This window comes from Furipterus horrens, unplaced genomic scaffold, assembly GCF_987537825.1.
Source record: "Furipterus horrens unplaced genomic scaffold, mFurHor1.1.pri manual_scaffold_8, whole genome shotgun sequence".
NCBI classification, from domain to species: Eukaryota; Metazoa; Chordata; class Mammalia; order Chiroptera; family Furipteridae; genus Furipterus; species Furipterus horrens.
The window spans coordinates 92478885-92504190 of NW_028327178.1; the positions used below are offsets into that span (position 1 = coordinate 92478885).

The following is a 25306-nucleotide window of genomic DNA, read 5'->3' on the forward strand; positions in this document are numbered from 1 at the left end:
ACTGCCCCTTACAGCCGGCCCAAGAAAACAAAACGCATCTGTCAAAATGAGGCAGACAACTATAGAAATCCCGGTAGCACAGCTCACCAGGCAACAGATAGAGAACCTGACAGATGAACAGATAAGAAACCTGTCAGAGGCTCAGTTCTGGGCCATTGTTATCAGGTGGCTTACAGAATTCACAAAAGAGCAGGAAAAAGATAAGAAAGAAGCGAAAAACATTCATAACGAAAGGAACAAAACCACATACGAGACAGATGGTGAGGAAAAAAAATCCAGAGTTCATTTCAACAAACTGGAATATGGAGAAGGAACAAGTAGTCAACCAATGCAGAGAGAGGAAATGGGAAGCAACAATGAGAGGATCAGAAACCTCTGGGACAGCTATAAAAGGCCCAACATAAGAATCATTGGTTTGCCAGAGAGTGAGGAAGATGAACTAGAACTTGAAAAATTGAGTGAAAATATAATAAAGGAGAACTTCCCAGACTTGGGGAAGGGAATAGACTTGCAGGTCCAGGAAGCAAGGAGAGTTCCCAAGAGACTGGACCCAGGGAGAACCACTCCAAGACACATTATAATCAAAATGTCAAAAATCAAAGATAAAGAGAGAATCTTAAAAGCAGCAAGAGAGAAGAAAAGAATTATGTACAAAGGGGTCCCAATTAGACTATCAGCTGACTTCTCAAGAGAGACCCTACAGGCAAGAAGGGACTGGCAAGAAATATTCAAAGTAATGAAAATCCAAAACCTACAACCACGAATACTCTATCCAGCGAAATTGTCATTCAGAATAGAAGGACAGAGAAAGTGTTTCCAGGACAAAATAAAACTGAAAGAGTTCATTAGATCCAAACCACTGTTATATGAGATGTTAAAGGGACTGGTTTAAAAAACAGAAGCTAGGGAGATGAAACAAAGGCAAACTAAACAGGCAACGAGAGTGGAAAAGGAACTGTGGGTACGGGAAGCATATTGGGGGGAGGTCAACAGGGAGGGGGAGTGGGGAGAGGGAGGGAGATGATATAGGAATTGGGGATCATGGTAGGAGGGAATGGAATAGACGGAGAGAGGTTGGGAGGAACTGTATGCACAACTAATGGACATAATCTAAAAGGGGGGGACAACTGGAGGGAGGGGGGCCACCGGGTGGAGGGGAGCAGAGGGAAGGGAAATTGGCACAAATGTAATATTTTAATCAATAAAACACATTAAATCTGAAAAAAAAAAAAAGAAAGAGTGCTAGTTACAAATAAAAACATTTTTGTAAAACTGAAAAAAAAAATGGATTAAAGACTTAAATATTAAACTCAAAACCATAAAAATCCTAGAAGAAAACATACGCAGTAAAATCTCAGACATTTCTCGTAGAATTATTTTTTCTGATATATTTCTTTGGGCGAGGGAAACAAAAGAGAAACATAAGCTGGTCGGACTACATCAAACTAAAAAGTTTTTGCACAGCAAAGAAAACCATCAACAAAATGAAAAGACAACTCACTGAATGGGAGAAATGGTCACCAATGATACATCTGAGAAGGTTTTAATACCCAGCATCGCTACTCTCATCTCCAGCAAGGGACGTAGGACCTACCAGACTTCATCTCCCCCCGTGTCAGTGTAGGTGTTACCTGGGAGGAGTTTTCGCGCTGCCTCTTCGGCCAACCTCAGGAGAGGTCCAGAGCAGGGCCATCCGGCCTCCACTTCCACCCCAGCCTTCTTCGATAGCAGGTGAGCAGACAGCAGTCCTCCTACCACTACAGATGGCACAAAAAGCAAGTGTCAGAATCCCGAGGACCAGTCTTTCCCTTGCGCAAACTAAAACTAAACTAAAGAGGGGGCTGCCAAGATAAATAAAACAGATTATCTACAAAACATAATAATTAGATTGGCAGATTACTTGACAATGACAATGAAACCAGAAGACAATAGAAAAATTTCTTCAATGTGCTAACAGAAAATAACTATCAACCTAGAACCATATGCCCTACAAAAATATGACCCCCTAAAGGTCAAGCACAGTGAGACAGACATTTTTACACAAACAAAAGCTGAGAAAGTTTCCAAGAGCACACCTGCACTAAAGGGCATTCTAAAAGAAGTACTTCAAATAGAAGGAAAGGAGTAGCAGATGTAAGGTCTGAGACATAACAGAAAAGATGGTCAAAAAAGTGGTAAACGTATATGTAAATATAAACTTCAACTGTATAGAACAACAGTAATGCATGGAGGGCTTTGAACAAAGAACTAAAATACACAATTACAGCCTACAGGATATCCTCAGAGCCAGGTTTTGTACTATTCAGGAGGAGAATAAAGATTTTCATTAACTTTAGACTTTGTTATGTCTGTTAACTTTTCTAGGAAAACTACTTAAAAACTTAGATATTGTGCATAATATTTAAATTAGTAAAAGGAAAATAAAATGAGGAGGGAAATCAATCTAAAGAAGGCACAAAAAAGAAGACAGAGAACATAGATGATGGGGCAAATAGCACAAAATAATACCACAGAAATGAATGTAAATATATCAGTAATTATTGTAAATGTAAATGGATTAAATACTTCAGTTAAGAGATGATCAGAATGGATAAACAAAATATAATATGTAATTTTCAAAAGACATAGCTAATTGTAAAAAGACAGAAAGATTGAAAGTAAAAGGGTACAACAGATACAGGGCAAATGCCAAGCAAAAGAAAGCTGGTATAATTATATTCATATCCAAAACAAAGGTATAAGAACCTTATTTTCAGATGACAAATTGGGCTCAGAAGTTGTGTGATATAGCAGTGAGCATGGCCTCACACTCATGTCTGAGTCCTAAATCAGGATTTTATACCATGCTGTCCCCCTGCAACATCATCTTTTAAAAGATTTTATTTGTCACATTTCTGTAATATGTTTCATTGCAAAAAAAAAACATACAAAATAAAGATGAGCAAAATAAGGGGGAATAACATAACTCTGCCATCCAGAGGTGACAGCTGTTGAGCTACTGATGGTCCAGAGGTTCACTGAAAATGAGGGCTGTGTTAGCTTCAAAAAAAGTCACTCAAAACCTGCTAAAAGTACTGATTCTAGGACCCAACCCAGAGATCACAATTCATTGGTTTAAAGTGGAGTCAAAACAGTTGAACTTTTTAAAAGGTCTCAAGTGGTTCTGATGGACCATCAAGTTTGGGAACTTAGTACTCAAGACTTGCACTGTGTCATACAGCCATCATTAACTACATGTCACTATTGAAATTTAAATTCATTAAAATTAAATGAAATTACAGATTCAGTTCTTCAGCTGCAATAGACACATTTCAAATATCCAATAGCCACATGTGGCTTGGGGCTACTACACTGGACAATACAGCTATAAAACATTTCCTTCATTGCAGAAAGTTCTAATGGGTAGTGCTTCCTATACAATAAACTCCAAGAAGGCAAGGATTGTCTCTTTCTTATTCTTGGCTGTATGCCTAGCACCAAATATACGTCAAATATGTGAGTAATTCTGGCTTGTTCATTTCCAGTCTTTTCTCTGTCCCTTGCTCACGTCTGAAACTGATGAGGGATCCCGAGACTTTCCCACCCAACCCTTCAGGAGGGAAGAAGAGCTGTCAGTCACTGGTTTGGGCCAAGTGCCTTGGCAGGGTCAGCCCTTAAGATCCAATTTACCACCTCCTGGTTTACACAGAGGCAAAAACTCCACACTCTTTTCTTCCAAAGGCCATAGAAGGCAACTCTTACTTACCTCGGATGTTGGTTTCAAACACAGAGGCATTCACATCAATATCAAAGTCCAAGTTGTCCTGGAGCACTTCAACTACTCTTTGGAATTCTGAGACATTCCCCAAAATCTGGGAGGAAAGAGAGACATGGCAATGAGGCTGTCTCAGGCTTGAAGGCACTGAAAATGTTGGATTCAATCCTGTGCTGCTGCGGCCCTCACTTACTACACTTAAGGTCTGCAGTTTCTGTTCTAGGACTGGTGACAGGTGAAGGAAACACCGACAGCTAAAATTCCTAAAGATCTAATACCAAGGGACTGGTTAGGTAAATTCTTAGGGACCAATTCAAGAGTATTCATATACATGATATAAAACTATATAAAAACAATACAGACTGCAGACCACATTAAGGGATTCTTAGTTTGCTATTTGCAATAAATGTCTGTTGTTTTTAACAGACATTGTTGGCCCAACACTGATTCCCAGTCTTCTTTATCCTTGTAGCTTCCTACCATAGAGGCTGGAAATCCAGACATGTGCTGTCTTAGCCTTCTTTGCTGCTAGAGGTGATTGATTGTGCTACCCAGTCAATTCTGAGCCTTGAGAAGTCTACTGGGGGCACTTCTAGGAAAGCTTCTGTTTTCCTTAGAAAAAGGGACAGACACAGCTGGCATGGTTTTTACTATTCCTCTGTCTTTCTGCCTTGAAAACAGACTAGATTTCTGGAGCTGCGGCAGCCATCTTAGACCACAAAGTACTAAGCATGAGAATGAAAGCCAAAACACTAATGACAGAACAGAAAGACACAAAGAGCCTGGTCTCTGATGGTTGGCCCAATGTTAGAAATTACCTCCAAACTGTTATTAGGAAAAATGAAACCTTCTTTGTTTAAACCATCAGCCAAATGCAATCCTGATACCTTTTATTCTGATAAGACCACCCCAATTTTCCCTTAAGGAATCACCTTTCTTCCACAGTTACTCTTTATAGTTTGGGAAAGGCTGCCTCAATCCCCTCAGCTGCAAGAATAGGCACTTGACCCGAACCAGACAGTGTACTGTATCTTGGCCAAGTGATTGGTTCAAAGATAAACATGTGACCCAAGCGAGATCAATGGAACTTAGTTCCTGGAATCAATGCAAAAGGGCTGATTCTTTCCACACACAGGTTACTAAATGAGTGCAATGTAAATCTGGAGCTATACTGTTGGCTATCCCGCCAACATAAGGAGAGCCTGAGAACACAGCCAGTGAAGAAGGCAGAGATAAAGAGATGCAGAGATCCCTGAAGACACTGTTTTTATGTCTAGACCCATCTGCATCTGAGGCCAGCCTTTACCTGGACTTTTTAGATATCTGACTAAGTAAATTTCCTTCTGGTCTAAATCAGTTCGAATTGCTTCTCTGTCACTTGCAACCCACAGAATCCTTACTATCCCAGCATTCAAGGCCCTCTAGGACTTGAACCAATCTACCTTTCTGGCCATGTCTCTCACGGCTCATCTTCATCTAACCCATCTTCATCCATCAGTAACATGACCCGATGCCCCAGTTTCTTGCCGTCAGACATGCTGCTCCCTCTGCCAGAAATCACTCCCACCTGTGTCTTCCTAGTTCCAAATACAACCTATCCTTGGTTGTCTAAATATCACCTTCAGCAGGAAGCCTTTGATTTTTCCTGCTAAAATTAGCCTCTTCTTCCTTCAAAAGACTGCAGTAACTGCATACACACAATTCTTAGGGGATTGATGTCTTTCCACAATAAGAGAATCTTCGACTGGACAGAAGCCTCACTCATTCCTGCATTCCCCCAGAGTGCTGCACACATGGCTCATGAAGAAATTTTACTCAGGAAGTGTCTGTTGAATCATTACACGAGTCTTTCTCCATATTGAAGCTAGTGATCTGCTTAAAACAGAAATTTCATCATTTCCTGCCTTCTACTTAAGAAATTTCAGTGGCTTTCCATTTTTTCAAATTAAAGATCAAAATCCTTAACATGGTGAGCATCATCTGTTCCCCATGATCTCTCCAGCCCCATTTGCTTCTCCCTTTTCCTTCCCCACATCCCATTCATACTGGATTTCCTTTATTCACTCCACTTACCATACTCTCTCTTGCCATAAGGCCTTGCACATGCTGTTCCCTCTGCCTGAAACACTCTTTCCTCCCCCACTTCCCTAGTCAACACTTGCTTCCCCTTCAGATACCAACTTAAGTATCAGTTTGTTACCTTAGGGAAGTCCTCTGTGACCTCCTCAGTCTAGGTTAACTTCTTTTAGTTTTAACTACGGAAAGACCCATGTTCCTTTCCTACAGTGCACTTGCCTCAACTTATAATTACACACTCTTTGTCTCTCTCACTAAAATCATAAACTCCAAGAAATCAGGGACTGTGTCTATTTAAACTCACTACTGTAACGCCAGAGTGTAGCACTATGCTTGACATACAGTTTGCCTTCAATAAATATTTGACGAATGGATAAGTACTATAAATTAACATTAAGGATAAAAAAGCTAAATTATATCTATAAGGTGATCTCAATCATGTAAATACTATTAATATATAAAAATGAGAAGGGTTGACAGAGAACCAGAAATAGTGAAATAGGGGGAAGTGGTTATATCCTCTCTTGTGGCATCTTCAAGGATGACAGTTAAGGCCTGGAATCATACAGAGTTGAGTTCAGGTCTTAGCTGTGCCATTTCGTAGCTATGTACACTGGCCAAGTCATTTTACCTTTCTAAGCATCAGATGTCTCAATGGTTAAGACAGGATTGTTGGAAGGATTAAACAATGCCTGTAAAGTGCTTAGCACATACATGGCACACTAACTAACTACTGCTATTGTTTTTATCACTGAACTTGCCCATCAGAATGTAAGCCTCTGAAAATAAGGAGGCATCAGAGTCACTGGATCCCTCACTCAATGTAATTCTACAGACCTATCACAGTTCTGTTTTCGTAACATGTCCTCTACACACATTTGCTAAATAAATGAACCTGAATGAGTTTGGGATTCCTTGTTTTCCTCTATCTAGCTGGGCAACCAGACCCTGATGGTTCGGAATCATGAGATGAAAATAAAAGACCTAGGTGAAGAATTCATTTTTCACCAACAGTCAAGCTGCCAAGAGGAAAAGGAATAGATGAGACACTTACCAGCAAGGTGTCCAGAGCATCAATTAGAGTCAGAGAAAAACTGTAAAAGGATAGAAATCTCAGCTGCTTAGTAAGAAAATCAAACACCACACATTAAGACTGCCCCAGATCAGTACCCAAAAAACTAATACGTGAGGCACAGCGATACCTCTTCCTATCCCACTTCCAGTCACAACAAAGAAGCCATAGTGAAAATTGCCAGGAACTTCTGACCCATTTAATGCACCTGGAATAGTGGACTGATTAAGTTCAACTGTAGTTAAACACATCACCTGTATTCTCCTGCATTGTCCTCTGCCATAGGGAGGCAGTATGAGATTGCAACTAAGAGCACAGACTTTTCCCACATCTAGAAACTTATCTCAGAGTGCACAGAACTGTATGCTTGAGAATGCTCGTGGTAGTATTATTTAGAACAGTTAAGAAGCTAGAAATAACTCAGATATACACCAGTTGAGAAGTGATTAACTAAAATTGTAGTACATTCAAAGAACACAAAATTATGAGGTTTGTCAGACTTTCATCTTTTTTTTTAAAAAAAAAAAGTTCTATTGGCTAATGTTAAGATACTCAAACTATATCATTAAATGAAAAAGACAAGGTACAGAATAGGCAGTGTAGTATGTTTCTATTTGCATTTGCAAAAAGAGACATATAGACTGAAAGCAGATTAGCAGTTGTTTGGGGTGAGTGGTGGTGGAGGGATTAACTATAAAGGGGCACAAGCACACTTTTTAGAGTGTTCTGTATCTTCTTAACTGTGATATCAGGATATCAGACATGTTCTATATGTTGACTGTGATAATGGTTACTATACACTTAAAATGGGTGTATTTTATTATATGTAAGTAATGCTTTTAAAAAATTAATTTTAAAAGATATCTACATGATGGTATAAACTGAAACTATTTCTAGGAGACACAAGAAAGTTAACAGTAGTTCAAGTACTAGGGTACGGAAGATATTTGCTTCATTTATATGATCTTGTACTGCTTGAATTTGCCATTTGCTTGTATTACTTTTTTCAACTAAAACAAAAAACAAACAAAAACCAGCGCAAATTTTGTTGAATTTACTTGTCCAGTCCTTAGCATACTCATTTGTAAAACAGGGATAACAGCATTTAACTCCTAGGAGTGTTAAGAGAATTAAATGAGGCGATACAGGTAAAATGCTTAGCACAGTGTTTAATGGATGTCAGCTTCAATTAAATGCAATGATTTCTTCACTCAGCAAGGAACAAGACAGGGAATTTCATTTTTCATAGATTTTTATTCTAGTGTTAGAAAGACAAACTAGCAGAGAAATGAAAATGATAGTATCAGAGAGGCAGAAGTCCAAAGAAGAAAAAAACGAGTGATTTGTGAGACCTGCCTGAAAGGGGTGGGTAGTTAGGGAAGCTGATGCAGAGGTGACATTTTGGGCTGAGATCTCCAGAAAGTCAGTGATGTGAGAATAACGGGGGAAGTGGGTTTCAGTTTCACTAACAACATAGGCTCTGAAATTTCACGTTTAGGAGAATTCTATCCCCTCCTGGGCTTGTTTGTCCACTTACAAAATGAAGGGGTTGGGTCTTCTGACTTCCTGGGCCTTTCCATGATATCCTACAATTTCAGAGATCTGCCCAAGTCCCCACAGCTGTGCCTGTTACTCTCATGGCTGGAGTCTAAAGGTTCAGTCCACTGCTTGGGATCCAAATATCCAGGAGCCTGTGTGGATCCGGGTGGTGCTGGCCTGATCTGGTGGCGGGGGGCGGGGGTGCGCAGCCTCGCCCTGGCAAGGAGCTTTTCCCAATCCGGTAACTCACCCATGAAGCCATCAGCCCCAGAAGTCCCACCCGCCTAGGAGCGGACTGCCGGAACCCGGCCTGCCCCTTGCTCCTCCTCTCGCACTACCTGCCCCAGGTGTCGTGCCCGTCACAGGTGAGAGGTCGCAGCTCGTCGTAGGGAAATGCATTCTCCAGGTAGCTGTCGTAGGCGTGGTAGAACATGGCCTTGACTCGCTCCCTGGTGCGGGGTACGAGAAATAAGGCGGGGCGGGGGGCGGAAAATGAAATCAGGCAGGGGGAAGAACAAGAAGTGGGCGGAAGGTGGATATCACCCTCTGATTCTGTCAGGAACCCAGTGGCGGAGTCCGAGGAAGTGAGGGTAGGGGTCCTGGGGTGGAGGGAAAGGGAAAGGACAGGGTCTGCGCTTTCCATTCCCCAAATATGTAAGGACGGGAAGCCAGACCCCTTCACCTGTAGTGGGCAGGTTCGGGCGCGGTGCCTTCGGGGCCCGGCGCACCATGGTGCAGGGGCAGCAGCAAACACAGGAGGCCGAGCGCGACCAGCAGCCTGAAAGGCATAGAGCTCGTGTCCTGTCAGCACTGCCGCCGCTGCAGCAGCCACCACCAGCGGTTCATCCTGAAAGCCTCTTGGGCTCTTCCGGGAATCCGCGTCACTACGCCTGCGCGCTGATGAATCAGCCATTCACTTCCGAACTACAAGAACCAGAATGCAACTGGTGGCGAAACCCAAGCTAAGAGCGTCTTGGGATACATAGTCTAGAGTGGAGGTTCACGTGTCTTAAAGGCAGTGACTGTTAAAGCTGCTATAAGTAACTAATGTTTTACTAACAGCATTTATTGAGCACTTACTGTGTATTAAGACTGTATGGAGCACTTAAATACATTATCATTTTAAAAAACTACCTTAAGCATGAAGGCAGGGACCGGCAGGGACTCAGTATTCAGAGCTTCCCCATCACAATCCCCTGGACCATCTCAATGGCTGTAGTCCTGTAGAGTATCCTACCTGAGAATGAAGACCCTGGGGCACTAGAGCTTTGAGAAGGTTTGGAACACAGTTTTCCATTTTCCTTCTTGCAAGTTCCCAGAGTTCGGTCAGCATTTTAGACCACAGCAACATCCATGACTTTGGGCAGTGTGATGTACAATAAAATCAACCCTGGATTTGAAGTGAGAACTGGACTTCAATTTCCAACTTCAAATCCACTTAAAGCTTCTAAATATGACCCCGGAAATTGCCTCTTCTCCAAACTCAGCTTCCTCATCTATAAAATTGATGGGGGACTCAAATGAAGGGAAAAATTTAGTTTCAGGTAATAGCTAATAAACTTAATAATCAATGTATGTAAAAAGCTTTGTTTCAGGAACTGAAGATGGGACCCACCCTGACTTCAGGAGACCATAAGCAGTTCCACCTTTGTGCCTTACTTAGGAGGATTGCAAGCAATTAAGATGGCATCTGAGATATTGTACTCCAGGGTGAGAGGACCACTGGCCAGGACACAGATGGAAGAATGCTGCAGCTTTTATCTGATTAACTTTTTCCCTAAATTCCAAACCCCTTACCTACACTTTTCTTCTATAAAAAGGGTCTGTTCATAATGGAATGTAAGATGGTTTGTTAGGGTACAAACCCACTGTCTTCTCAGATCACTGACCATCTGAATAAAGTCGTCGTTGGCAGCCATCCGTCTCGAGAGACGATGGTGTAGCTTCTTAAGAGTCTATCTGCACCGCCGAGAATGGCTGTGCAGTCCGACTCGGGAGTGACACGGTATCTGTCTCCTCCTGTGTTGAATCGACATCTTGCGATGACGCTGGAGTGTCCTCTCCAGTGAAGCTGAAGCTACAGAGCCTGGGCAGGGTGATATGGAGGGTCTGCTGTTGCCCATGCAGCAGACCCCCCCTCTCTTCGCAGCTGAAGGGTCCAAGGGAAAGACGGAGTCAATACAGCTTGGCTTCAGGTGCGCCGCAGGAGCCGCAGGAGTTGCGGGTGTTGACTACAACGTCAAACCGCCTTAGGGACTCCGGCTCCGGATTTTCTGTCGGGGTTTACTCCCGTAGCCTTTCCCCTGAAGAGGTATGCCGCAAGGCAGCGGAGGTTTTTTGGAGTCAGAGTTTTCCTTCTCTGATGTGCCCTGACTAGAAGATCGAACCAGCGACACTTAGCTCGCAGGCCAACGCTCAATCCACTGAGCCAAACCAGCCAGGGCCATCTGAATAAAGTACCCATAAAAATTCAATCCCTTTCTCTGCTTAATGGGTCTGGTAGATGACAGATAGCATGAACAGCGGCTCTTCCAGTTTCAAAATGAGGGGGTTGAACAAATAGCCCTCTGAGATCCTTTAACTCTAGCTTTTCTATGATGCTGGTGAAGTAAGCAGTTAGGCAAGAGCAGAGTGGGAGCAGATAAGCCAGATGTAAAGGGTCACCAGGGCAGAGAGCCCTGGGTGCCTAACCACCGAAAAACTACAAGCCCTTGCATGACCACTCCCTTAAGCATTAACCCCTGGAAGAGACATCTAAGCCTCAGGTGAGTTTCTGCTCCTGGCCCAGAAAAGCAGCAAAACCAGAGGGAGGGACACTATGGCAGACATCCAGAACAGTTGCAGTGACCCCCTGGTGCCCACCAGTTACTGGAGACCATGGCCCTGAGGGACACAACAGGGAAAGCTGATGAATAGTCTATTGATACCCTCCCCTGAGACCTCCAGATAAAACCCCTCAGGCACAGGACCCTGTTTAGCTCTCTCTATGGAGCATTCTCTGCTTTTCCCCACCCCCTCCTTTTCCCAGGGCCCATTCTCATTCTCTCCCCCAGCCCCTTCTTCCCTTAAGGTGCATTTTCTTTGTTCTTTGTCTCTCTCTTTTAAGCTCCAAGGGCCTGTCTTTCACCTCTGTAACTTGTTACCTGAGCCCATTCCTTCTACAGCTCACTTCTACCTCTGTGTGACTTTCTAAATAAACTTTCTCATACAGTTTGAGTCTTGGCTCTGAATTCTTTCTTAGCCAGAACTCAAGTACCGAGGTTGCTGAACTGAGATTGCTAAACTAAGGTCTGACACCTGGTGCAATTTTGGGAATGCAGACAAATATGGTCTCCTTTGGTCAAGCATCCTTGAAAATATCCCTCAGACAAATATCCCGAAATGCCATCAGTTGATATGAGAATGAAAACCCTGAGTTAGCCCAGAGAGCATGAGGTAGTACAATGTAGAGGTTAAAAGTGTGGGTTTAGATTTGAGCAGACCTGAGTTGGAATACTAGCTCCATCACCCATTAGGAGTGTGGCCCCACCAGTTTTTCTTTTGAGCCTTATTTTACTCATCTGTAACATAGAAATAATACTATTGCCTACCTAATGGTATTATAAGGATTCAATGAGCTATTACATGTAAAGTGTTTGTCACAGTGCCTGGGAGAGGAGACACTCAAACAATATTAGGGTGTTTTGGAAATTCTTGTTGGAGGTGCCAGATGGATGGGAAACAGAGGCTTGGATAATAACACAGGGCCACTGTGCTACTGTAACAACTTACCACAAACTTGGTGGCTTAAAGCAACAGAAATTTATTCTCTCACAGTTTTGGAGGCCAAATCAGTCTAAAAATCAGTTTTTCTAGGCCAAATTCGAGATGTTGGCGGGGCCACACTCCCTGTGGAAGCTCTAGGGGAGAATCTGCTCCCTGCCTCTCCAGCACTCCTGGAGAAAGAATGTTGCTCTCATTCCTTGGCCTATGGCTGCATCATTCCAATCGCTGCCTCTGTCTTCACATCACCTCCTTCTCTGTGGGTGTGTCACACCTCCCTCTGCCCCTCTCTTAGGAGGACGCTTGTGATTGCATTTAGGGCCCACCTGGGTAATACAGAATAATTTCCCCTTTCAAGATTCTTAACTTACCACATCTGGAAAGACCCCTCTTCCCAACAGGATAACATTTACAGATGATAGAGATTACAACCTAGTTATCTTTAGGGGGCCATTTTTCAGCCTAGCATGGTTTCAGGTCTGGGTCTTTCCCTGCTGTGAAACTCGCCCAGGCCTAATGGTTCTCCCTCTAAGTCCTATAGCTCATCTTTCTATCTTTTTATTCAAAATCCTAGCATGGATAAGATGTTTGCAGAGAGACTGGTGCCAGGTTGCTTGATAATGAATGACGGTTCTCTTTTATGCACAAGATTGACATACTCATAATTTTTCTTTGTGTTCTTTTTCCAGCTTGATGAAAACATGCACTTTCCAAACTGTCACAGAACAAATACAACCACGACTTATATTTTCACAAGTTATGTGGTTCATTTCATAGTTACCTCATGAGAAAAAAGAATTGTTTTACCCTTTGGAAAATATTAACACTCTTTCTTCCTGACTTCACCTCTCACACTGTGTTTATGTTGGATTCCAGAAGGTTGCTGCCCACCAGAGAAGTGTCAAACTTGAGCATTTTTTTGTGAAGACACTCAACGTACATTGCTCAATGTCTCTGAACCATAATTTCCTGATTTGAGATGTGGAAATTGACAACAACATAAATTATTTCTGTGGATTAAATGGTACAGTAGTCAAAATTCTCAACACTGTGAATGGGACATATTAAGTTATTAATAAATATTCTCTTCCCTGCCCTTTTATTCCTCTTTTTTTAATGGGGGGGGGTGAATTTACTACTTCTATTTACTGAGCATCTGCCTCTAGTTATCCAAGGAGTTATAGGCAATAATTCTTGCCCTTAAGGGTTTGAAGCCATAGTGCTGAGCACACACATGACAAAGATTCCAAAGTAGTCAAGCCACAGTCCTTTCCTTTAAGTGCTTGGAATTTTGATAGGAAAGACATCTGTTGGTGAATACTTGGACTTACAGAGTGTTCAAGTATTCATGTGGGTCAATAGGGTTTGGAGGATGCACAGATCGTATCAATACCAAAGTCAGTATTTTTGGACTCTGTACCGAGTGGAACAAGCCTTGGATTAGTGGTCAGAAGCCCTGGGTGCTATTATTGGTCTAGCCACTGTCTCTGTGTGATTCTAGGCAAGTCACTTTCCTTTTGGAGATTCAGTTTCCATATCTGGAAAATAAGAACATGAGACTCTCTCTGCACAAGGAAAATATTAACAGATTCATACAGAGTTATTGCAAAAAGAAATTAAAAAACAGAATTCAACACACATGCACTGCAGAAAATTTCTCCCAGAAAATTATGAATACAGTGCTAGGACAACAACTTGAAATAAAATTTGACTATTTGTGAATTTAATAATAATATCAGTAATGTTAATAAGAAAAATGGCTAAAATGTACCAATATAGCAAGCATTTATATATAGCATTTACTATGTCCCAGGCACTATTCTTTTTTTTTTTAAGTATATTTTATTGATTATGTTGTTACAGTTGTCCCAACGTTTTTCCCTTTGCTTCCTTCCATGCAGTACCCCCCTTCCCTCCAGCAATCCTACCCCCTTAGTTCATGTTCATGGGTCATGCATATAAGTTCTTTGGCTTTATCCTTTCCTATATTATTCTTAACTTCCCCCTGTCTATTTTGTACCTACCAATTATGCTTCTTAATCCCTGAACCATTTCTCCATTTCTCTTCCTTCCCCCTCCCAGCTAATAACCCTCCAAATGATCCCCATACCTATGATTCTGTTCCTAGTCTGGCTGTTCGCTTACTTTGTTTTTGATTTTATTTTTTTAGGCTCTATTGTTGATAGTTGTGAGTTTGTTGTCACTTAATGTTCATAGTTTTGGTCCTCTTTTTCTTAAATAAGTCCCTTTAACACTTCATATAATAAGGGCTTGGTGATGATGAACTCCTTTAGCTTTATCTTGTTGGGAAGCACTTTATCTGCCCTTCCATTCTAAATGATAGCTTTGCTGGATAGAGTAATCTTGGTTGTAGGTCCTTGCTTTTCATCACTTTGAATACTTCTTGCCAGTCCCTTCTTGCCTGCAAAGTTTCTTTTGAGAAATCAGCTGATAGTCTTATAGGAGCCCCTTTGTAGGTAACTCTCTGCTTTTCTCTTGCTGCTTTTAAGATTCTCTCTTTATCTTTAACCTTTGGTATTTTAATTATGATGTGTCTTGGTGTGATCCTCTTTGATTCTAGCTTGTTTGGGACTCTCTGTGCTTCCTGAACTTGTACGTCTAGTTCCTTTATCAGATTTGGGAAGTTTTTCTTCATTATTTTTTCACATAAGTTTTCAATTTCTTGCTCTTCCTCTTCTCCTTCTGGTGCCCCTATGATTCAAATGTTGGCACATTTAAAGTTGTCCCAGAGATTCCTAAGCCTCTTCTCATTTTTTTCAATTCTTGTTTCCTCATTCTGTACTGGTTGACTGTTTTTTTCTTCCTTATTTTTTAAATCATTGATTTGAACCCCAGTTTCCTTCCCTTCACCATTGGTTTTGTGTGGATTTTCCTTCGTTTCATTTAGCATAGCCTTCACTTTTCCCTTATGTATTTGCTGTACTTAAGCATATCTGTCTAGTCTGTGAGCATCTTTATGACCAGTGTTTTGAACTCTGTGTCTATGAGGTTGTTTATCTCATTGTCGCTTAGTTCTCCCACTGGAACCTTGACCTTTTCCCTCTTTTGGGCCATACTTCTCTGTCTTCTCAACTTGACAGGCTCTTGTGTTTGCTTCTAAGTCTTAGGTAGAGCTGTCATACCTGTTACATTGTAAGGGATGAAGCCTTAAGTATTTATCATATGGGGTGACCAGGCATTGTTCTTAGTACTTTACATGCATCAACACCATTATCCTTATCACAAGCCTCTGAGACAGTATTATTATTATCACCATTTTACAGATTAAAAAAGTGAAGCACGGGTTTTAAAAACTGAAGATAGCTTTACTAACAACAAGCATCTCACACTAAATAAGTGGTAGAGGCAAGATTGGGACTCAGATGATCTATACTGCATTAATGATATTAATGACAAGTGCATAAATAAAAGGTGAGTACAGAAGAAAAAAGTGAAAAATTTGACTTCTGCAGTGTCCTCTAGCTTTAGCTTCATGGGTTTCTACATTCAACATCCCCTTCCTTTTTGCTGGAAAGTCAGAATAAAAAGTTGAATTCCCCAAAGATGGAAGCCAAGGCACTTTAATTTCCCTTTGACCGAGTATTCTTAACTACTTAAAAGAGGGAAGTATCTGGGAATTTCCTTTCTAGCATCTGGGGGTCATGTGGTTCATGTGGATTCTCCCAACTGCCAGAGCAGAGCTTGCATGCTACATACTTTGGGAATGCCAAGAAATAACTAGTTTATCCCTGGGAAACTTCCCATCTGTTGCTTTGTAGAAATGCTTGAGTTTCCCCTGACCACAGCAGATGTAAACATTTAGAGCAATGAAGGACTCCTTGTTCAGAGCCCAAGAACATGTATTATAAAGTAGACCTGTGGCTTCATCTGCCTAGAGAAACCTAGTCATCCTGGGTGTATTTAGGCAAAAGTATAGACTCAAGAAGTGACCACAGATGGCCTCACAGTCTGATCAGTTCCAGGCCCTGGGCCAGATAATACTCTTTGAGATCTCAAGCCCTGAAATGGGGCTCATCCCTTATGAGCAATTCAAAACAAAACAAAAAACCTATACTATATAATGGATGGAAGCACTGGCTAAAAGCTGGAAGCAATGCAAATGTTCATAAAAGACAGATGGATAAACAAAATATGATATAAATATTTAGCTTTGTAAAGAAAGAAAATCCTGAAATGTGCTACAAAATGGATAAACTTTGAGGACATTATGCTAATAAAATAGGTCAGTCACAAAAGAACAAATATTTTATGATACCACTTATATGAGGTACCTAGAGTAGTCAAATTCATAGAGATAGAAAGTAGAAGGCCAGTTGCTAGGGGCTAGGGATGGGGGGAATGGGTTATTGTTTAACAGGTACAGAGTTTCAGCTGTACAAGAGGAAAAGAGTTCTGGAAATTAGATGGTGGTCACGGTTTCACAATAAAGTAACCACTTAACAACACTAAACTGTATGCTCCAAATGGTTAAAATGGTAAATTTTATGTTATATGTATTTTACCATATTTTTTTAAATTATAAAATGGAAAAATAATAAATGGATAGTGGCCCAACAAATTTCTGATTTTTTCCATGGTGTCTACTTCACTGCTTTTTGGGGAAACATCCAGTTCTTCCAAAGAAAATATGTTTTTATAATGGGGAGAGGGTGCCTGCTTTGCTGATGCCCAGAGCAGGTACTTTCTCTGCCTATTTGATGACACAGAATTAGCCTGACACCACCCCAGGCTGAGGGAGGGCAGAGCACAGGGGACTTCTGCCTTGGCCTTCTGGCCTTGTAGGCCCCAAACTCTGCTGCTAGAGAGAAACAAAAAGCCTACTATAGTGAAGATCCTTTCAGCAAACATTTATGGAGAGCCTTATAATAATGATATTCAGAATCTATTAAATTAAACTTACTAATGTTCGTGAAAACATGTTACTAAAGTAAAAAGATGATTGTGTGACTTTTGGTTTCATGATAAAGCATTGAGCAAGAGTCATCTGACTCTGAAAAGAAATTTAACATTATTTACACAATTGATTAGGGCTCAGACATTTTACAATTCTGTAAAGTAATAAAGTATGACAACTTCCCTTGCTGCCTGATAGAGAAGATAATCCTAAAGGTTATGTTTTATTACCCTGTAGGACATTAATCCATTTATATATAATTTAGCAATCTCACTTCAATGTTTTTCTTTTCAGTTTTAATATCTTATTTTGAACTGCCTTTGTTATCCTGCTAGTCCCTTATTAATGTGTTAAATGAAACATTGATCCATGCTCCTGCCTATTTGTATGGGAATTATGTTTTCAACATGCTGATAATTATCCTTCACACTAAGTGTTAGACCCTGGGTTATGCAATACACATACCAAATATACTCCTTTGAGATAGTTTCCATTGTATCCCCATTCTCCAGATAAGAAAGCTGGAAAGATTAAATAATTTTCTATGGGCCAATTATGTGCCAGGCATTTTGCTAGTCAAAGTTTTTTCTCCTTCCATGGGCATATGTTTATTTGTTTATCCTTCCACTAAATGTTTATTGAGCACCTATGGTGTGCCAGGTACTCTGCTAGGCTGGTGATACAGAAATGTTAAGAAACATTCCCTTACTTATTACAAATTTTGTGTGGAGGACAGATACTTAAATAGACAATTATCATGAAAAGAAGTATGGGCTGAGATGAGGGGAAAGAGTAGACTGTATTGGAACAGAGGGGATAGCCAACCCAAATTTGTGAACATGAAATTGTGGAAGGCTTCCTGGAGTAGGTGATGCCTACATTAATAATTTTAGGTGGGCCAGAAAAGAGGTGAGAATCACCTCAAGATAAAGGTTCAGTTCCTTAGTGTAGCATGACGGCTTTTCAATGAATTCCTGCTTATCTCTTTACACAACTTTTCCTTCCCACCACTTATTCTATTTTGGCCATAGTTAAGTACTGTCAATTTCTCAAGCATGTTATATCTTTTCTCCTCTCATATATCCTTTTGCACCTTCTTCTCTCTCTGTCTGAAATAACTTTCCGCACATGTTCTGTCTTAACCCCATTTCTACCCTTCACTTGTCCTGCAGGACCAGCTTAGGCATTGTCTCCTCTGAGAAGTCTTCTCACCCCCAGGCTACGATATGTAATCATACTGTATTATCATTGTCGTTTACAAGTCTCTCCCCAATGCTTGATTGCCTGCTTCCTGAGAAGGGATCTTATCTGCTTCAGGTCCTAGGACACAGTCGGCAGCCATCTGTCTCGAGAGACGATGGTGTAGCTTCTTAAGAGTCTATCTGCACCGCCGAGAATGGCTGTGCAGTCCGACTCGGGAGTGACATGGTTTCTGTCTCCTCCCGTGTTGAATCGACATCTTGCGATGACGCTGAAGCTACAGAGCCTGGGCACAGTAAGTGCTCAATAAATACCCATTGAATGAAAGAATAAAGCAGCATGTGAGCAGCTTTAAAGGAAATAAAGGAAGAAGAAAGGATGGCTCTCAGAAGCTTTTAGATATAACCTGTGAGCAGTTCAGAATAACAGAAGCATAGAGTGTAGTGGCAATTGCTACGGACTGAGCTAAGAAAAAGAATATGTGCCCAGACAGAGCTGTACTAAGTGATTCACTTATATTACCTCGTTTCATTCTCAAAACAGCTCTGTGAGGCAGGGACCATTATTCTTTCTATTTTACTGATGGGCTCAGAGAGGCCAAGTGGCATGTCCTAGGTCCACAGCTGGCAAGTGGCAGAGCTGAAATGGGAACCCAAGCAGCTTTACCCTAGAGCCTATGGCCTTGGTCTATCCCACCTCTGCTCTGGGGCCTGGGAGGAGGGAGTGGGCTGAGAAGACAGCACAGGATGCCCTGAAGGAGTTTATTGTACAGAAGAGCAGACAAGGGGACAAACTGCGGCAATGGAGCTACAATGGAAGACAAAATTTTATTGGGTTGGTGAGGAGAGTGAGAAGTCACCTCTAGTTGGGGGTAACCTGAAAGGCTTTCAGAAGGAGGTGGTATCCAAGCAGGGCTTTAAAAGAGTAGGAAGGATTTGGAGACATCTAGAAAAAAACAGCAGAAGAATAAAACAACAGAAATAATAACTCATAACAAATGCATTTGGCACATTAACAAATTAAATATGGAAAATCATATAATTTTATTAGATAATGATAAAGGGTTTGAAAAACTCAAAACATTTGCTACAAAAGCAAACTACAGAAAATATAGTCAATAATATTTTAGTAACTATGCACGGTGTCATATGGGTACTAGACTTATTGGGATAATCACTTCATAAGGTATATAAATATCTAATCACTGTGTTGTACACCTGAAGCTAATATAATATTGTATGGCATCTGTAATTAGAAAATAAGTTATTTTTTAACTCAGCAAATAAGAATAAAAGTAATCTTCAGTAAAGTATATCCATTAAAAACAGAGAAAACATCATATTTAATGGTAAAAAATTGGCAGCTTTCATTTTTAAACCAGCAAAATGACAAGAATACTCTCTTATATTTTCTATCATATCTATTCAACATTGTACTAGAGGCTGTAGCCAGAACAATCAGTTAAAAAGAAACTGTATAAAAATTAGAAAGGAAGAAATAAAACTGTCACTATCTATTAGCAATATGACCATGCATATAGAAAATTCAAAAGAATCTATAAATATTTACTAGTATAAATAAGTTTATTAAGGCTTCTAGATAAAAAATAAAAGCAGAAATATTATCAGCATTTTCATATAGCAGCAGTAAGCAGTTAGCACATGAAATATATTTTAAATAATATTTTAAAATATGAAGGACTTAGGGAAAATCTAACAAAGGTTAGGCAAGATTTCTAAAGAGAAAGTTATAAAACTCTGACAGACACTAAAGAAGATGTAAATAAATGAAGAGCTATTGTCTATAATAAATTAGATGATTCAATATTGTGAAGATATCAGTTCTCCCCAAAGCATTAACACATTAAATGCAATACCAGCCAAAATCCCATCAACCTGATAAAATTATTCTAAAGTTTATGTGTAAAAGTTCAATATACAAAAATAGCCAAGATGCTCTTGAAGAACAAAGTTAAAAGACTTGATCTGCAAAATATGAAGATATATTATAAATCTATATTAATTGCAGTAACGTGGCATTGATTTAGGGAGGTAAAAACAAACAAACAAAATAGGCCATTGAAACAGAATTAACACATTTACTATAAATCAGAGATGTCACTGCAGATCACCAGGAAGGGCAGATTTTCCCTAGGTGGTACCGGGACAACTGGATAACTACATCAAAGAAAGTAATCATGACCTCTACTTCACACCATACACTTAAAGGTTAAAGACAAAACTATAACGCTTTTGACCATAAACAGGAGAATATCTTCATGATCCCAGGGTAGAGAAAGATTTCTTAAAGCTCAAAAGCATGAACTAGTGGAAAAGATTGATAAAACTGGGGACTTTTGTGTGGCTAAACACAAGATAAAGAAAGTGAAAAGATAGTATTTGTGTGCACTTTGTTCAGGAAACCAAGAGGAACAGATTTGGCTGAGAGTGGAATGCATAGCGAGATAAGGCTGGAAAGATCGGGAGAAACCAAGCTGGGAACACCAGGCTCCCCCCAACTTGCTGGGCAGGCAAGAGCTGAAATCATCATGACTTTATGAGGCTTCTTGTCATGTTTCCTAAGTTGGGGTGTATTGGTGTCTATAGGGGAAAATCTTGAGTGAGATCTGTATCTATTCCTTTGTCTCCCCTTCAGGAAATCATACTTATTCTCTACCCTCCATTCTTCCTGCTGCAGGGTCAGTTCTGTTTGCTGCCCCAAAGCCAAGCTCCTTCCTTATCTTTCCTGCACACCGAATACATACTGTGTTCTGGCACTTTGTATGAGTCACCTCATTTATCCTCATAGAATGGTCTAAGAGTTAAGAAGGCATATTTTGGAGTCCGACTCAGCTGGGTTTGAGGCCCAGCTCTGTCTTTCACTAGTTGGGTATCTTCCAGCAGGTCGGTTCACTGTTCTGTGCCTCTGTGTCCTCATCTATAACATGGGAATAATGGCTATTTTTTCATACTTCTCATAGAGCACTAGTAAGAATAAAACACATGTATTCTGATTACTTAATACAGTGCCTTGCACATTACAAGTTCTCAAATATGAGTTATTGTTATTCCACATCCTACTATGTTGTTATCTGAGTTGGGCCTGCTGGGTCAAACCACACATCCTCAGTAGCTAGCAGGGGAGGGAGAGAGGGCTGCTCTCTAAAGCCGGGCTGGGCTCAATGCCAGTCCCTGGCTCTGCCTGTCTCTTGGCAGGGCCTCTCCTCACTGGTGCTGAGCGGCACTGGCCCCACTCCGCTTCCTGTCTCCCTTATCCTCCTCCAGCATGTGCTCTCTGGAGTGGGAAATGCCAGCACTTGCTTCCTTCACTTCCTTGTGCTCAGTAAGACCCTCATTTATTAGCTCTCAGTCAAATCTCAGCTGCTGGCCCTGCGTCCACCCTGCTCTGTGGTTATCTGCCCGTCGGCCACCTGGGCCAGATGCAGCACAGGCTCTGGCTCCAACTACAGCATTTCTCTTTTCTTACCTACCCTGGGTGTAGAAGGAAAAAGGGGCACCCTTCAAACTGCCCCCTTGTGAGCTTTCCTACCCCTAATACTGTCTTCACTCTCCTTGTACCCATTCCCATACCCCTATCATTTACTTATTAGAGAGAGAAATAAAAACATCAATTTGTTGTTCCACTTATTATGCATTCATTGATTGGTTCTTGTATGTCCCCTTACTGGGGATCAAAACCACAACCTTGGGGTATCAAGTCAACATTCTCATCAATAGAGAAACCTGGCCTCTTTGAGTAAAATCCCTGTCCTGCACTTCCCTTGGGCAAGTTACTTAAGCTTGCTGGACTTTAATGATCTCATCTGTAACATGGAGAAAATGAGCCTTGTGCTGTCTGCCTCAGAGGAATTAATAAAGGTTTAGCATGAATTCTGGACATATTTTATATTATACATAACATAAATATTCAAGCACTTCAAATATATGTATTTTTAAAATGTATTAATGGATTGTGATTTCCCCCAAATTTTTGAGATACTATGTGGTGGTTAAAATTACAAACTTTGGTCTCAGACACACATGGGTTCAAATTATAGCATTTGCTGTGTAACCTTAGGTAAGTCGCTTACCTTCTCAGACCCTCAGTGTGTTTATTAGTAAAATGAAAATGTTAATGAAACCTATGTCTCAGGGCTGGCAAATGCATAAAATCAGATTATTTATGTAAAGAGCTTAACACTGTCCTGGCCCATGATAAACATTAGCTATAATAATAATTGTTGTCTTTGCTATTTGATTTTCAAGGTTCTGGGATGTGAGGCACCTTGGAATAACAGCTCAGATAATGACAAAGTGTGGTCCCTTCAGAGATCGCCTTCCCCTTAGGACATGGAATAACAATAACTCATACTGAGAACTTGCAATGTGCAAGGTTGCTGTTGCTACCTCTGTCCATGACAGATCTTGGCTAGTGGGAAAGACCCCTCTGTAACTAGCTCTGTGGATGGTGGTGTGGCCCCTCTTAACCCCAGTGACCCAAGCCCTACCTGCATAGATGGAAGACTCACAGTACTTAATTCCAAATTGGTTCAGCCATATACTTACTCACCCTCTGTCCCTAAGTACCCTTCAAGCACTCAGGGAAGAAAAAAGCTAAGGCAAAAAGATGCACAGACTCACTAGGAATCAGATAAAGCAAAGCAAAACCAAAATGAAGTGCCATTTTACACCCAACCATCTGAAAATGACAAGAACTGGCAAGGATCTGGAGCAAGAGAATGCTCATGCACTGCTGGGAATGTAAATTGGCCCAAACGTTTTGTAAAACAGTTTGAAATTAAAGATGCAGACACACCATGACTCAGCTATTCCACTCCCAAGTTTGCAACTACAAAGATTCTGCCACAAATGCACATGAAGACATGTACAAGAATGCTCATACTGGCACTGTCTGTAATAATGAAAAATGGGGGAGGGAAAAGCCTTTAATGTCTAACAACAGGAGAATGGATAAGTCATGGCATAGTTATAAAATGGCACATTATAAAGCAACGGAGATTAATGTATCTACACATAACGCCAGTATACATAGGATTATGTATACTTTGGTACCATTTAGAGAAGGCTCCAAATATGCAAAATACCATATATTGTTTAGAGAGACATATATTGTATATAAGTATATACAGTAGTCCTTATCTATATCACAGTTCATTTATTGCAGCCTTACTGTATCAGGGGATTTTAAAAAATATTATATTTAATTATTTATCGTGGATTTTTCACCATATCGTGGGATTTTGCAGTACCATATACATATGTTGTTAAAGTTACGTAGGTTTAAGAGTGTAGAATGTGTTTAAGAACATAAGTAGTGTTTATAAAAGTGTGGAAAAGGTTAATAAGGAAGTGGGAAAGGTTAATAGGGGACTGGGAATGGTTTATAAGTGTGGGGGAAGGATTTATAAAGCCTTAATATATATATATATATATAAATACTAAAATAAGTGTAAGGTTCCTACTTCTCAGATTTTCACCTATCGCAGGGAGTTCTAGAATGTAATACCTGTGATAAGTGAGGGAATACTGTACATGAAAAATAGAAAATTATGATTGGTGGCTACTTTGGTGGTAGGTGGCAGAGAGATGCAGCTGGCGAGGAGTAAACTGGGGGCTTCAGTATACTGATAACGTTTTATTTCTTATGCTGGGTCTGAGGACATAGATGTTTGTAATAAAATTCTTCAGGCATGAAATAATTCTTCAAATATGAAATATTCCATAATATTTTTTTAAAAGGCAAGGCTATAATTGGTACTGATTTAAGTCCTTCCACTTTTCATAAGTCCCAGTTCAGGAAAACAAGGCTCCCATTCTTCTAAGTAGACCATTTTGGTGAGCTGGAAACAGACTTTGATGTTGTTTCTAAGCTAGTTTGCAAAAACTAAGAGGTAAGCGTGGACACTCTTCCATGTATTCAGTTCAGAGAATGGGAGCCTGGTATGTGTCCAGGGTTTGCCCCAATTCCACTATGACATCAACTCTCCTTCCGAGAAACTGTATAAAATAAAGAGTTAAAATTCCCCCCAAGCCCTTTCTCTTATCTCATTCCCCAGAAGTAATTTCTGTTGACAGTATCCTTCCAGGTATTTTTCCTATGCATATACAAATACACCAGAGACTGTTATTTTTTAAATATGAAAATGGAATTATTGCCCTGGCTGGTGTGGCTCAGTGGATCGAGCACTGGTCTGTGAAGCAGTTTGATCTGCAGTCAGGGCAAAGGCCTAGGTTGCAGGCCAGGTTCCCAATTGGGGGCACATGAGAGGCAACCATACATTGATGTTTCTCTCCCCCTCTTTCTCCCTCCCTCCCATTTCTCTAAAAATAAATGAATAAAATCTTTTTTAAAAAAAGAAAAAAAGGAAGATGGAATTATACTATGTGTATTGTTCCACACTACCTTCATTCACTTATCATATCAATACATCAGCTCATAATGATCTTGCTACTCTCTTCTGCTATAGTTTATTTTACTTAAACTTTTATTTTTAATCCTACAAGAGATATGTGATCACATTCTAGATGCAGTTTTCAAACAATACAGATAGAGTGATAAAGCCCTTCACAAAATAGAGTGAAAAAGCTTTTCACAAGATTGCCATGCCTAACACATGTGCATGTGTACACACACACTTGCACACTCTTAGTCTCAGGCCCCTCCCTGGAGGTAAACCACTGCTATATTTGCTGTACATCCTTCCAGATTCATTTACTCCCATAAAGAAACAGGTTGTTTTAGTTTGTGTATGTGGCTGACACATATATTTCTAAACTGAACAAAATGTCCTGCAACTTACTCTTGGAAATTTATGCACACCATAACTATTTCAGTCATCCATTAGCTGAAATTTATTAAAATATTACCCACTATGTGCACTATCCTAGACACTATAACAAACAAGATGGGCAGCCTCTATACTCAGATAATTTACATTTTGGTAGGACATTCAGTCAAGAAACATGTA

At 40.5% G+C, this 25306-nt stretch overlaps 1 protein-coding gene across 3 annotated transcripts in view; it reads right to left on the reverse strand.

Moving 5' to 3' along the window:
• The window catches only part of EDEM2 (ER degradation enhancing alpha-mannosidase like protein 2), a 115429-nt gene that overhangs the window by 17458 nt on the left and 72665 nt on the right, over positions 1-25306 (reverse strand). The window contains exons 1-5 of one of the 3 annotated variants that reach the window (XM_090286301.1): positions 9124-9324; positions 8780-8890; positions 6885-6924; positions 3746-3851; positions 1632-1757 (exon numbers count right to left, since the gene is read on the reverse strand). In XM_090286301.1, coding sequence (XP_090142427.1) covers positions 1632-1757; positions 3746-3851; positions 6885-6924; positions 8780-8890; positions 9124-9230 — 490 coding nt within the window. In that variant the 5' untranslated portion in view covers positions 9231-9324. Of the gene's footprint in view, positions 1-1631; positions 1758-3745; positions 3852-6884; positions 6925-8779; positions 8891-9123; positions 9325-25306 lie in introns of those variants that run through there. The other 2 variants (XM_090286302.1, XM_090286303.1) reach the window with 2 other exon arrangements.